Genomic DNA, 15870 nt, shown 5'->3' with positions numbered 1-15870 from the left:
TTATATGAAATTCCATAAATATGAGTAATCTGGTTCCTGGATGACACCAGATCTTTTTAGCATCTTTAAAGCAATGCGTAGACGAATGACTAGAAGAGAATAACTAAGGAAATGGAAAAACACAATGACTGAAACAAGCACAGGATTATCAAAGATTCACCAATGGGCATTTCTATTACTATAACCTCTAGCATCACCAGCTTGCATATATCTGGATGTACTACTTATTGGCAGGAACAAACTTTGAGTATTCCCACTGATTGTACTTTGGTCATGATCAGATTTGCAAAGCAGATAAAATATCTAATCCTTTTCACTCATATTTCTGAATAGCCCAGTTTGATAGTCACGTGGACATAAAACCAAGGAAATATATGCCGTGACGCAAACAGATATCCTGGTACAAGAAAAAGTGGGAAAGATCATAAACACATTCAAAGGCTTAAATGTCCAGAGTGGTTCAATCTTAGCAGTATCAAATCATGAACACAGACTTTCGATCACCTGATGGAAATATTGTTAGTTTTTGCCAGGTCCACTGAGTTCCATTAGTCTCGTGATGTTCATGAATAAGTAGAAAGGACAAAAAGAGTTAGATTATTTTCTGGCCTAAGTTTTGTTTTTTCACAAGGCATAAATTCATATAATAAATATTTATTGAGTAGTATTTGTCAAGTCTATAGATACAAAAGTTAACAATATACAATCCTTATCCTCAAACAGTTTATATTCTATTGTGTAAAGGAGATAAGAAAACAGATAGCTTTACAAGACCCAGCAAAGAATAAATATGTAATTAGGGTTTAGTGCATAACACAGAGTAGTGGGGCCTTAAGCAAACTAAACGGTGATATGCCTTGACCAATGGGATTCAAGGTTTTTTAAAAAAAAAAAATTATTTAAGAATTACGCTGGCCAAGTAAAAACAAGGCTAAATTAGCTGGGTGTGGTGGCACGCACATATAGTCCTAGCTACTCGGAAAGCTGAGGTGGGAAGACTGCTTGAGCCCAGGAGTGAGCTATGATCATACCACTGCACTCCAGCCTGGGCAATAGAGCAAGACTCTGCCTTTAAAATAAAATAAAATACAAACAAGATGGATGTTTATAGTCTGTATAAGTGCTGGATAGGGGTTGTGGGAGCCCATGCTGGGATCCAGGTTCAGCAGAGCCTAGCAGGGAGCTTGTGGAGAAAGAACTGATTTGTACATGGGCCTGAAGATACTCCTACATTATAGCATGAAGCAGGGAGCCACAAGCAGCTCAGTGTGGCTAGGGCAGGATGCAAGCAAGAGAGACAGCAGCTATGGCTACACAGGACTTGACCCCAAGAACCATGAAAGAGTGATGGAAGAATATGCCAGTGACATGGGAGAGTGGCTGGTGCAAATCTGTGATCTAGAAATCTTTCTAGCTATTGCATATAGTGTTGATTTTAAAAGGGCAGACTGGAGACAAGGAAGCCATTTAGGAAGCTGCTGTGGTAATACAGGCCAGATGTTTCTGCATGCTCATATTTTTTTTTAATTAAAAAAGGTATGCTTTTCCTTCTAAGTGAATAGAAGGAAAAAATGGAGAAAATCTTCTGTCTTTTTAAGTTTCTCTCAGTGCGTGAGAGAAGCATGTGCCAGAATTTAGTTCTTTGGCTGTTCTGATGATAAATACCAGAGGTTATTAGTCAGGAGTCTCCAAATGTGAAAGACATATTGAACTGATGAACTTTTACTCCCACTGTCATTTTAAAGAGATGGTATATATGCTGATGAATAAGACACTTGACGACACTTTTTCTTCACACAAAAGATTTTTACTACCCTAAGAAAAAGAAAACTTGCCTTTTTACAAGGGCAGGAGGAAGAATGTGTGTTCAGCCAGAAAAGCCAAGGCTTGAAAAGTCACCTGCTATCTGCCTCAGGCCATCTCTGCCCAGGCTCCACTCTGAGCTGTGCCCAGAACCACTCTCCATTCTCAGAGGGGCTCCTGGGGGAGAAGAAAGCCATGATCCTCCGAGTAGTTTCTCTTCTCCTCTCCACAATGCCATCCACAGAGGATGGGCAGATGTACCTGTCCTCAAAATATATCTTTAAAATGCCACATATACCAAGAATTGGAAGATTTCTATGAGTAAGCATTTAAGAACCTCCTGAAAACTTGATAAGACATTAGATAGCCATCAAAATGAAGACTAAGCAATCACATGGACAATACATAGAACATGCCACAAAAAATGAAGATTCCAAATTGTATCTATGATAAAATTACATATGTATAAGTAAATAGTCTTAGTACTTAGAAAAAGACTGCCAAAAAAACACAACAAAATGTTAACATAATTTGTACAGGGTTGAACTTGGAGTTACCATGGTCTGATCTTAGGGAACAAGCTCTGGGTGCTTTAGTTTTCTAAAATATAAAATGGAAATAATACTATCTAACTTCTAGGTGGCTCTGAGACTTAGAGATAATGAATGTAAAGCATTGAAACACTGAGAATTGGAGATAATAAATATAAAGCATTAAAGCAGTGCCAGGCAATGAGTGAGACTAAAAAAATTATTATGAATTTTAAAATTCATTTTCTCTATTTTCCAAATATTCTATGTTAATAGATGGTACTTTGTGACATTTTCAGGTGATAAGGGTTCTTTATTGTTGAGGTTCTCTGAATTCCTCAAGGGCAGACACCAGGTTTCCTTTGCTGTATGCTTCTACCCAGCAGAGGTCTGCGCACAGAGGACCCTCTAAAACATAAATGCTGCTGTATGAGACATGGGGAAGAGTAAGCCCAGACTGAGAATCCAATGATTGGGTATTCCTGTTGCCTCAAGTGTGTGCCCTTGGATGAGTCATTTAACCCATCAGGGCTTCTGTTTCCTTATTTATCATCCAGGCATTTGGACTCAATATTTCCCAGCCCTTGAACACTTTGGTTTTACCTTCTCTAAGCCAGGCAGTTAAGCATAGGCAGCTTGGGAGAATTTTGATTTATTTTAAATCGGAGAATGTTCAAAAGGGGAAGAATCCCAAAGGCTATCTAACCACTCATCTACCCAAGGGCAGCTCTGTCTCTCAACCATCCCAGGCAGATGTGTCCCTTCTATTTTTAACCACCTCAAGGGAAGTCTCTTCTAAGGTCTCATCCTGAGTCCGCAACATTTCTTCTCAGGAATTTAAGAACTCTGTGAAGAACAGTGTAAGCTTCCCACTGCTTCACATTCTTTTGCCAAGTCATCCCTCCAGTGTATGGGTTGGAAATCAGAAGCACTGTGAGAATATTCCAACAAAATCCACACATCCAACCAATTAGCAAGCCCTGACCATTTATTTCCGCTTCTTCATCTCTCCATATTGACTAACACTGCCTTAGATTAAGGCTTTCATTGTCATCCCTTGCCAGGTTAACTTGAATCACAGCCCTCCTCAAAACTAGACTTACTCCTTATTTGTTGTATGCCTATGAAGGTGCAGATGGTGTCTTAAGCTTGAAGGATATGGCTATAAAGAAGACAGACATGGTCCCTGCTCTCACAGAACTCACAATCGTGTGTGTGTGTGTGCGCGCGCGTACGTGTGCTGGGGTGGAGGTGGGGGACACTATGTAAACAAGGAATTGCAGTCAGCTGTGTCAAGGGAATTATGACATGGTGTAGAACGGGACTGTTGACAAGCAAGGGCTCTGGAGCTGGACAGCCTGGGTTCAAATCCTGGCTCTTCCATCGCCCACTGTGTAGCTTTGGCCAACCTCTGTACTCAGTTACTTCATCTATAGATGAGGGGAAATGTCAATGCCCACTTCATGGGGTTGTTGTGAGGATGAAATGCCTTGATACATGCAGAATGGAGCCTGGCATATTGCAATAATGCAAGTGGTTTTATTATGCAAAATGACCTTCCTACAAAACAACTCTGACATTAAGACTCTCCAATGGCTTGCCAGGGTGGAGAATAAGATCCAGGCCCTGAGCATGACCTACAGGGCCCTCTGAGATCCCAGCCAACTCAACTTCACAGGCCACATATCTGCCTTGAAATGTGCCTGGATTGCTTAAAGTTTACAGCTCACACCAGCTGTCTTGCTACTCCGATTCTACTCTGGCTGGCACTTCTGCCTGGCAAGCTTTTCCCCTTGAAAAGCCCTGCGCATCCTTTAAGATTCATCTCAGGTGTGACCTTCTCTAGCAAGCTCTCCCTGACCATCTTCGACCCAACTGGTTTCCCCACCCTTGGCACCCACGGTACTTGTGCAGAGTTCAAACCTTCACTTACTACGTTGTGTTAAAATTATTGATGTGTCTGTTTTGCATACAAGAGTTCCTTGAGAGTAGAACTCTTTATTTTACTCATTTTTGTATCCTCAGTGTCTAGGACAGTGCCTGGCACACAGCACATAACTAACAAATGTTCAGGGAAATGAATGCATGGAGATTTGTACCACAAATCTCCCCACGTAGCTTTTAAACAGCTTGTGGCATTTTGGGAGACACTGGTACAATCACTCTTCACTTGGAAGTAGTTGATAAATGTCCCCAAATTTTACTCAGTGAACACCATGTAAATGAGCTGTCATGTTCCTTCACTTACAAAATTACTTGCCAATTACAGTTAGATGATCCCAGCGTAATTGCCATGTAAACTGTACCCTGGCTGAGATAGCCCAAATCATCAATTAACTTTGCCCTCTCATCATGTGGTACTTACCACATAATTAAATAAATGGTCAGCCGCTACCACAATTGTCTATTTCCCCAACAAAATGAAGTGGCTACATTTGTCATTGATTTATCAGTTATGACAATCTGTAACACACCTCTAGGTATAAAAGCAGAAGCTTTAAAAAAAAAAAAGAGAACTCTGTACTCTTGCGAAAGATGTTCCAGGTTTTTGATCAAAAAGATAAGCATTGTAAAATCTTTGTTTTCCTTTTGGAAAAAAAAAAAGAGAGAAGACACTGAGATATGAAGACAAAAAATCTTCCTTCTTCCTGAGGAGAGTTTCTTCCTGAAACCTCAGAGAATAAAAACATTTCCAAGAATTTGAAAGTGAATTTAGCTCTTCAAACAAGTTACAATATATTTCAAACAAACAGTTTTGTGGTTTTTTTGGTGCAAAGTAGATGCATCTTACTGAAGCTGACGTTCTTTTCTGATAGACTGGCTAATATGTTATGCAAGAATTAGATAGATGGGAGAGATCCTGAATGTTGACGGTGGCTTCAAGTGACAGAATTTTCATTTGCGTCTCTGGATGCCATCTCCACACCTGACACAGGTAATCACATTCACTTCCCAGCATGGCCACATTAGGCCAAATGGATTCCCAAACAGAGGTTCTGCCTAAAGGGACCATTTGACTTCCAGAACACACTGCTTGGAGGCCCTGATTGAAAAGGAGGTCAATGCTGGCCCAAATATTTCTCTACTCCCTGAGGTGGAATAATTGATGTGCAGCAGCCCCTACAGATGTGGATTCACGAGAGTGATGGATTGATATAAGTATATTATTCACACGTACAGCTGCTAATATACAGGTCCCAGTGCAAACACCAGGACTTAAGAATATTATGTGGATTTAGGACAATCCCTGAAGGACTCCAGTTCCATTAAAAATTTGTTTGGCAGCCTGGGGCAGATCTATTCCAACTCCCATATGCTTCATGCATTTGAGAGGGGGAACTAAACCACTTTAAAAATAAATTTAATAAATTTTGTAATGTCAAGTCATTAACATCCTGTCTAGTCAAACTGTCTTCATATTTTGAAACAGTAACATTTACCTCTGAAATTAAAAAACACTCAAATATCTGAGTTAACATTTTATCTGAGAAAACATTCCTGGTGTTTTTTGCCAAAGGCGATAAATTGCATCCTGAAAACAGAAGAAAACATTCCTATTTTTCCCTCTGTAGATGTTTTTCTTGTCACAAATATACCAAACAATACCTAGAAAGTCCTGTGACAAGTCCATTTTGATTTGTAAATGGTAGAGGAAATAACTTGCAGACATGCTCAGCTATTGTTTGATGATTTATAACATTCGTTAGAATCTGTTGCCCACAGTGATTCTAACACTGCTTTTATAAATGCTCATTCATTCACTTAGCAGATTTTGTTTGTTTTTTTGTTTTGTTTTTGTTTGTTTGTTTCTGAGACGGAGTCTTGCTCAGCCGCCCAGGCTGGAGTGCAGTAGTGCAATCTTGGCTCACTGCAACCACTGTGAGCCACTGCGCCCGACCTTAGCAGATACTTTTAATACCTATCATGCATGTGCAAGGCTGGGAGTTGGGGGAGACACCACAGAGACAAAAGCCATCCCTCAAGTAGGTGACAGCATCAAGACAACAGCTGAGGGGAGGGTGGGCAGGGAGAATTTCAACTCATCTAAGAACACCCAAGCTTCTCATGCCAAATGTTCTTGGGTCTCCAAGGAAGATTCCCCCAAATGATAAAAGCATCCTCATCCTCACATAAAACATGTTTATTTCACCTTCACAACAACCCTATAGATACATAATAGGCATTTTTCTGGCTAATGTAAAGATCTGGAAGTTTAACTTCATATTATTTATATCAGGTGAATTATTTCAAGATTCCAAAATTCCACATAATGCAGTAGAGAAGTAGGATAAGCTCATGAATCTACACATGGAGAGAGATGGTAGGTGACCACACTCTGGCTCATGTGAGTCTCTCATCCATGCACGGTGTCCTTCAGCCTGTGCATGGACCCTTATAGTGTGAGGCTTGTCTGTAAACCTTCTCTTCAATGCTTAGTATAATACTGCCGTAAATAGGAAGTGCTTAATAAATGCAGTGTTTCCCTGACATTCTAATTAAAAACAGTCATTATTTCCTAAAGAGAAAAATAAAGGAATAAATTAGTAAAATGGGCACTAACAATTTTCAAAACAATAACTACTGGGTATAATGGCCCAAGAGTCCTTAAACTGAGACAGGCAAAAGTACATTCCCAGGTGCTTGAAACAGTGCAGGAGTCCTATTTAACAGAAAAGGGAAGATAACACTATTTGTCTCCTAGATGCACATAAAATTAGAGTTACATGAGTAAAGGAATGTAGTCCAAGACTTTCGTATGCCCAAAATGAGCCTCCTACACTACCATTCCCACATACCAACCTCAAAATGCCTGCATGCTATAAATTTCTGAAAGACCCTTTCATCCCTGTGCCACCAAAGGAAGAAACTCAAGGCTGGGAGTTAAGTGGTATTCCAAGTCCCCCAAAGAGAAGAATGTTGCCAGTTCCCACTAAACTCTCTGCGACTACCCTTAAACTGGTGGGAATCAAGGGGGACAAGCAAATGGGACTTCAAAGCCCCTGTAAGGCCACCAGCCTGTTCATCAAGGCTGAGGGAGGTGGGGGCAGTCCAGTGAAACTCTCATAGCTCGTGCTTTTGAAGTTTGATCCACTGCTCTCATTAGCTGAGCAGCACAGCCAAATGACAGCTGCTGGTCTTGTGAAGCTAAACTTGCTGGGGCACTGGCTACCTATGGAGATGCTGGGAGAGACGGGCACCAGGAAGTGGGAAAAAGAAAACCCTGTCATCTCTTAACTTCAAGCAATGAAAAATGGAGCAGAGGTAGAGACAGGAGGGCAAGCAAGAGAAAAACAGCTGAAAGTATTTGGAGAAATTTTCTTGTATGGCTAAAATCTCTGTAAGAAGTATACTGGTTTTTCTTATGAGACAAATGAAAGCTGTTTAATCAGAAACATGATATAACATGAAGATCTAAAGAAATACAGATGATAAATGCATGCATATATCTTTATTTAGAATTTTGTTAGACACTTTAAATTGAATCTATTTTTATAAGTATTTAGTATAATGACACAATAAGGAAACATTTTCAAACCCTTCATGGACACCAAGACTGTAAGCACTGTCTGCAGGAATTTGGTGCTTCTGTGCCACCATGTGACAGTCACCTAAAATTGCAGGCACCAATCTTAAAAGGAATAACAAAGTTCAGGAAGGTATGTTTTAAAAGTCTACTGCTATAAACATGGCCTCAAAACTCATACACACACAAATCCCACTCATTTTTCAGGACTTAGAGAAACAGCTGTCCCTAGAGTGTGACAGATTTATTACAGAGACTCTCTGAATTGCTGCTATAGGCAGACACTAATGGGACAAGGAGGAAACTCTCAATTGGTGTTAAAATAAAGTTCATTGAGTATTATTTGCAAAAGTATAAATAAGAAGGCAGTTTGAATGCCCATCATCATGGAAATGATTAAACAAACTATGGCATATCCACACAATAAAATATTACGGAGCTGCTAAAATGTGCACCAGATCTTCATATACTGATAGAAGTATACCTATGACATATTTAGATACAAAAAGCAAGTTGTTGAACAGCATGCATAATATGAATTAAATAATCCTTAAAGTGTATGCATTTTTCCATAAAAAGGTTCAAAAATATATAGAACTATTTACATTGGTTACTCAAGGGAGGGTAAGACTTTTTACTTTTAATTTTATGCTGCTTAACACAATTTGAATTTTTTTCCAGTGAGTATAATTTAATGTTTTTCTTTAAGCAAAGTTCCATAATTATAGAAGTTGTATAAAAGACAGTTTGCTCCACCTTTAGCATGTACCCCTGATACACAGAAAGAGAAGCTCTCAGCAATTCCGCATCCGTCACTACACTCAAGTCTTGCCCAGCTGTAGAGCAGTGGGCCATCCTATGCTATAGCCTTAGGGGAAACTAGGACAGACAAAGCATGTTGGTCATGAGATTTCTGACTAGAAAAGAGTGAGCCTCAAAAAGAGAACTGCTGACGTGTCTCTCTAATCTGTTCCTCTTTCTTGAATCTATTCCCTCTTCTCTATTCTTAACTACCCCCACCCTGATCCACCATTTCTCTCATTACTCCAACATCCTTTAACCCACTCATTTGATTCTAACTACCCTGATCTTAAGCTTGTTCCTTCCAAGTCTAAGTAAGCAATCTCCCTAGAACACACTGGTCTTTCCAGAATTGAAATCCAAACGTGATTTTGCCCATTGTAGAAACCTGTTACATGCTTATCAGCCTGGCCCTCCATGTCTGCCTAACCTTTGATTCCTCAAACTGTTGAGATATCCATATGCTTTTACAACAGAACCCCAGAATACATTTTTAAAATTTCCTATTCACAGAGAAGAGACTAATTGCCTTAATATATAAAAAGCCCCTATAAATCCTGAAGTAAAAAACCAATGACCAACAGAAAAACAGGCTAAGAATTTTAAAAATAGTTCTCAAAAAGGAAATACAGATGAACCCTAAAAACATGCAGAGATTTTCAATGCCACTTAAAATACAAGAAATACAAACTAAACTACAGTAAGATGCCATCTGTAACTATCAGAGGGACAAAGTTCAACAAATGTAATAACATACTCTGATAGCAAGAATGTGCAGAAATAGGCACTCTCATGCATTGTTCAGTATAAACTGGTAAAATCTCTATCAAGGACAGTTTGGTAACACATTAAAAATTTAAACGTGCTTAACCTTGACCTAGAAATTTCATATGAAAGGTATTCATTCTAAGGATATACTTATAGTATCCAACATGATGAATTTCCAAGAATATTCACTAAAGCATCATTTATAATAGAAAAAGACTATAAACAACCTAAATTTCCATCACAAAGAATTGGTTATATAAATTATGGCATATTTGTAAGTAGAATTCTATGCAGCCATCCAAAAGGATGAAGTTGTTTTATATTTATTGACTTTGAATTATTACTAATAGAAACTACAGGAACAAAGTTAAGTACATAGATATATTTGTTTGTGCTTTTTGAGACAGTCTCCCTCAGTGGCCCAGGCTGGAGTGCAGTGACGCAATCTCAGCTCAACCTCTGCAACCTCTGCCTTCCAGGTTCAAGAAATTCTCATGCCTCAGCCTCCTAAGTAGCTGGGACTACAGACATGTGCCACCACACCCAGCTCATTTTTGTGTTTTTGTAGAGATGAAGTTTCACCATATTGGTCAGGCTGGTCTCAAACTCCTAGCCTCAAGTGATCTCCCCGCCTCGGCCTCCCAAAATGCTAGGATTACAGGCATTAGCCACTGCGGCCAGCCTGTTTCTAAATACCTGAAATAAATCAGAAATGATATAATGAAACAAGGAACATTGGTTGCCTCGAGGGAGAAGAATCAATGGGAACACGAGTAAAAAGGGGACTTACCCTTGACTTTAACCTTTTACTCCCTTTCTTTAATTTTTAAATTTAAACACGATTCAAAAAACTGATAAAAGCTTGCCTGTACCAGCATATCCTTCAAATACGATACCCAAATCCATTTTCTTTCACGCACAGAGTTATTCTCTCACCTAAGCCACGAACCTCATCCAGTTAACCCATGCAGACTGACCCTACCCCCATCAAATTTACGGTTGATTCATATTATTCTCCTGTTTTAAAACAAAACCGGACCTTCAGTGAGTCCCCATTGCCCTCAGAGAAAAGTTTAATCCATTAAAAAGACATTCAAACTCCTTTACCAGCCAGCCCCAACCTGTGAGACTCCAACCTAGTCTCAGCTACACCACGTGGCTCACCATACTTCTCTTACTATGCTTATAAAGCTTCCTCCCATCTCCCATCCTCCCTTCCCTAACAAAATTATATATGGCCTTTGAGGTCTATGTCAAATTACCTCTTTGAATGTTCCCTACCTCCAGAAAGAACCAATAAATTTTTTTCTCTGTACTCCTAAGAATACTTTGCTTATCCTACAAGAAGTTTACTGATTAAAATTATTAGTCATTTATGGGTCTACAGATTACTACATATAATCTATCGTTACCTCTCTTAGACTGAAAATCCCTTAAAGAAAGAAACCAAGCTCATTCATCATGTATTCCTAGCACCTAAATTCCTAGCCTGGCACACACAGTTACAGTTGTGTTATACACACACACACACGGTTCACAGTCACCATTTTCCCCCACATTCCTCATTTATCAAATTGAATTAAGAATCTTGTTTCTCCAACGCTATTTCTACGTGGTTGGTTAATGTGTGTCCAAAATAACATGGTGCTACCTACGCAACTATACTTCCTAAGTTTAAGCCAGGCCCTTGTGGTTGATTGTTTTTCCTACATCTTGCACAGCTGTCTGGTATTGGTTTGACTTCACTTATTATTATTGAATATGCTGATTGGCTGCAGATAAAAGAAGTGCTGGTTTGTCTCCCTGAGAATGATTACATTTGATGACTTAGGTATGCATAACAATTTGGAGAATCAGAGTTACCATTTCAGGAGCAAATGGATATGAAATAAAATCTCTAGAGGGTGAAAGTGCTGACCTGCTCTGCTGCTTTACTCTTAAGCATTCTAATTCTAAAGATACTATAAAATGTCTTAAATGGAAAAAAAAAAAAAAAACTAGTTACCCAAGAACTATTTATGATAGTTATTCACTATGCTTCTATTTATTATGCTTCTACTCAAATACAGCTTTTAGTAACTCTGGTTCTTGAGGCAATACAAAAGGTGGTGGGGAAAACAGCTTAAATGTCCATCAACAGGTGAATGGATAGAACAAACTGTGGTACATCCATACAATAGACTACCTCTCAGCAATACAAGGGAATTAATAATTGATACATGAAACAACATAACATATCCCAAAATAAGTATGCTGAATGAAAGAAGACAGACCAAAAAAAGTACACATTGTTTTATTCAATTTATATAAAATCCTAGGAAATGCAAACTAATCTAATAGTGCCATAAAGCAGATCAAGGATTGGTTAGGGATGGAGTAGAGGCCAGGGAGGGGTAGGAGGGAAGAATTACAAAGTGTCATGAAGAAGCTTTTGGGTGATAAGTATGTTCACTATCTTAATTACAGTGATTGTTTCATGGGTATATATATTTATTTGTCAGATTGTCAAAACTCATAAAATTGTACACAGTAGTCCCCTTTATGCATGGTTTTGCTTTCTTCAGTTTCAGTTACCTGTGGTTAACCATAGTCTGAAAATATAAATGCAAAGTTCCAGACATAAACAACTCATAAGTTTTAAATTACACGCCATTCTGAGTTGTGTGGTGAAATCTTGCACCATCCTGCTGTGTCCCACCTAGGGCATGAATCATCCCTCTGTCCAGCATCTCCATGCTGTACATGCCACCTGCCCATTAGCCACTTAGTAATCATCCAGGTTATCAGATCAAAGACACAGTATACATGGTTGTGGTGCTATCCGAGGTTTTAGACACCCAATGTGCGGCTTGGAACATATCCACCATGAATAAGAGGGACCACTATACTTTAAAATGTGTAATTTATTATATGTCAATTATACCTCAATAAAGCTGTTTTTTTTTTTAAGTGGCAGGAAGAAGACAGAGGTGAGAGAAGGGAGAGGGAGAAAGAAGTCTGTCCGAGAACATATCTATACAACTCTATCTTAAAGTGGTTTTCAAAGAAGAGGGAATGTTCAACACTTGCAAAATACCTTTCCAGAATGACATTTTCCTGAAAATGTCATTTTCTAAGAAGGTAGGAATTGTATTTTTGAAAGGAGCATCCAGGTTGCAAGCAGATGATTAATTATCATGGAAAATCATTGATGTATCATCGCAATTTCACAGTGTTTCTTACAGTTAAAATAAAGCTCCTTCATATCTCTCATAAAGGTATTATAAAGCTTTAATTGATTTGTGTTGGTGAAAACCCTTGGTTACCATCATGGAAAATAATTTAATTAAGTATCAAAATATAAACATACAACTTTGAGTATGATTTTTATATTTTTCTTTATAATAAATATTGGAGGGTACCAGCTAGTCTAACACATTAATAAACCAGGGGAGACTCAGACCTTAGAGGCTTGCACATCAGTTGATTTAATGTCAAATATAGAATCTACAGAGATGTCTAAAGAAACTTGTGTAGCTACCTCTACTACTGGATAAAATCTTGCAAGTACCACTTGCCCCCTCATTAAAAAGCAATAATGGTTTATGCAGGGTTAACTAAGGAATACAAATCTCTAGGCTTACTCATACATTTTCTTTTATGGGAAGGTTGAGAAGAATAACTTTACCGTCAGCATGACAGTAAAGAAATACAATAAAAAATGACAATAGCGATCAGGAGGACAATACTGACTCATATGGAAAAAGAAAAACTAAGAATTTGATTGAAAAATGTTTGAGTCACAGGCTGTATCTAAGGTAACAGACACAGCATTCAGTATAATGCTTGATTGCACTTTAAGAGTATCATTCAGTAGCAATCCACACACACTAGGTCTTCAGTAACTGCCAGATATTATTATTCATGATTTTGGAAGTGAAATTGGAGACTGTAATTTAACATCCAGTCAACAGGTCTGGAGATCAAAGTCCCTCACTATTTGCAAGGTAGAAACAAAGAAGATGTTCTATGATATCTCTATTCCAATTAATATAATCAGACATGGGATAGTAGAGAAAACTCGTCCAAGAAAGTGTTGATCATTAGGCAGAAACAAGAAGATTCTTTTAAGAAATAAATACATTAAGAAGGACTCTTTGCTGTGGATCTTTATACTGGTGACCCACAGCAAACTGGAGAATAACTTTCACATTTTGGGATGAAAATGTCATTATGAGGCAGGTACAGATATTGCAGTTCGTTATGGTCACCTGTAAAAAGCTCTGCAATTTGTAAGGCTAGAGAGAATACAGAAGTCACTAGTCACTGTGCCAATTTAAATTTAAATATAAGTCAAGTAAAATTAAAAATTCATTTCTTCAGTTGCATTGGCCACATTTCAAACGCACAACAGACACATGTAGTTAGTGGCCCCCATATAGGAGAGCGCAATATAGAATATTCCATCATCACAAAAAGTTCTAGTGAACTGCATTGGGCTAGAAGGAAGTAGAGGCTAACATAAGGATGCCAAGTAAGAAACCCTGTAATACTGTATTTGAGAAAGAGAGTGCTCATTGGTTACAAAGGGGCCATATCATTCAACCTCCAAAGGGGAAAAGGGACCTTGGGTTCATACTCTCCTAGCCTGGCTTTCAATAAATAATCTAGAGTTAAAGCGCTCTCAATGCCCTTGTGCCCTCTGGGACCTCAAAAACTAAATGTGTGTTTTCCATAAAATATTAAGTCAAGAGAAAGTAAGACAGCACACTTAATGTGAAATAAAGTTCATATACTCCTGTTTAAACACAGATTAGAATTTCTGTCAGAACAATGCCAGTGAAAAGTTGACATTCTAATTAATACAATTTACATTATAAAGCACTGAATATCTTTATCTTGCTATTATGAAATGCCCTCTTTTTAAAAAAATTGAAACTCTACTCAACAGGGAAATGAGTACTAAGGACAGTATGTAAAAACCCATGTACAAGAGAGGTGGTTAGGGTCACTGGCATTTTTACACAGTATCTCAGGTATCTAAAAAGGGAAGCAATACACTCATCCTCTACCACACAGTTTTGTCATTCTTTATCATCTGCAAGGCTATTTGCATGCAGCAATAGGATTTTAAGGCTGTTTTTCTGTTATAAAACATGCTGCAAAACACAAACACCAAAACCTGAAACATTCTCTCTTTCCCCTCTTTTCTCCCTCTCCATCTCTCCCTTCTCTCTCTCACTTAACACCATAGAGAATAACAGTTGTGGAACCCTGCAAACTCGCATACATGTAGGACTCCCACATAATGTTCATTCAATCCAAATTCTGAGTGTGTAAGAGGGGCAGAAAATCAACCCCACAGTTGGGCACCCAAGGATTCATGTTCATTGCCTTTGTCAATTTTATGCTATCAGTGAAAGGAATAAAGATGAGATCCTTACAGCTTGAATTTTCATTTCCTATGACACGTGCTTTTTCTTCATGCTTTATCACACTCCACTACTTGGTTTCCACCCCTTCATAATTGATATCGGCCATTTGAAGCATTCCGTAAAAACCTCATGAGGTTCATCGAATGTCCCCCAGTCTATAATTCTTGCTTTTAACATATTCAGAAGCAAATTTATCTGAGTGTTTTCCACTTCCCCTCCATGGTTTTCTCTATGCACAGGGATGAGTGTAATGACAGTTGTATTAATTATATGCTGAAAAACCCACATAGCAGCAAAAATGATGGAGATCATCATTTTAAATATTTTATTAAAATAACCCAGTGTAGAACAGATAATGTAGACCCTCTTGATAATGAGAGGTTCATTAATTTTACAAGAATTCTAGAAAGCTTAGAATGGTCATCAAAATCATTTTTCATTTATTTGTTTTTTAAGAAAGGGAAAACGTTCAGTTGTTCCTTTAGAGAACAAGGGTATAATAAAATTTTCTAAGGTATTTTTAAATAATCACTTATCCTTCCAGAAAAAGCTTTGAAAAGGTAGCTTGAAATAGAGATTATTTAGGTTTCATGGTATTACTTGAAATGTCTGTAAATTTGCAGCTTCTGTGACCCATTAAAACTTGGTTTCATTGACATATAGTAATCTTTGATAAATAAAATTGATATTTCCTATAAACAAACAAGCAGTACATTAAAATCCTTTGATTATTGACAGCAAGAACAACACAATCTTGCCTACCAAGTGTGTCTCCAGATACAGTTTAAGGCCATCCATCTCTGCTTTAGGGGGAGTCCAATTCTCTGTAGTTTCCATGGCTTCATTTAACCATTGAATGAATTCATCCAGTTTGTTTACAAACCCCTTGTGAGAGGAAAGAAAAGGGGGAAAAAGAGGGCAAGAAAGGCATGTTAGTTGGTTATTCTGTAAAAAGCCAATATTAAACGTTCCAAACTTTATCCATGATCAAATCCATCCCACCACACTCCTATCCTAGTCTCATCTTTGC

The 15870-nt window shown here is 38.2% G+C and overlaps 1 protein-coding gene across 1 annotated transcript in view; it reads right to left on the bottom strand.

Annotated features, from left to right (window-relative positions):
- AKAP6 (A-kinase anchoring protein 6) overlaps positions 1-15870 on the bottom strand; it is a 516267-nt gene that overhangs the window by 249757 nt on the left and 250640 nt on the right. Inside the window, exon 6 of the mRNA XM_025392877.1 lies at positions 15603-15725. Coding sequence (XP_025248662.1) covers positions 15603-15725 — 123 coding nt within the window. The remainder of the gene's footprint in view (positions 1-15602; positions 15726-15870) is intronic.

This window comes from Theropithecus gelada, chromosome 7b (genome assembly GCF_003255815.1).
Source record: "Theropithecus gelada isolate Dixy chromosome 7b, Tgel_1.0, whole genome shotgun sequence".
Taxonomy (NCBI): Eukaryota; Metazoa; Chordata; class Mammalia; order Primates; family Cercopithecidae; genus Theropithecus; species Theropithecus gelada.
This window is presented reverse-complemented; position numbering and strand designations above follow the sequence as displayed.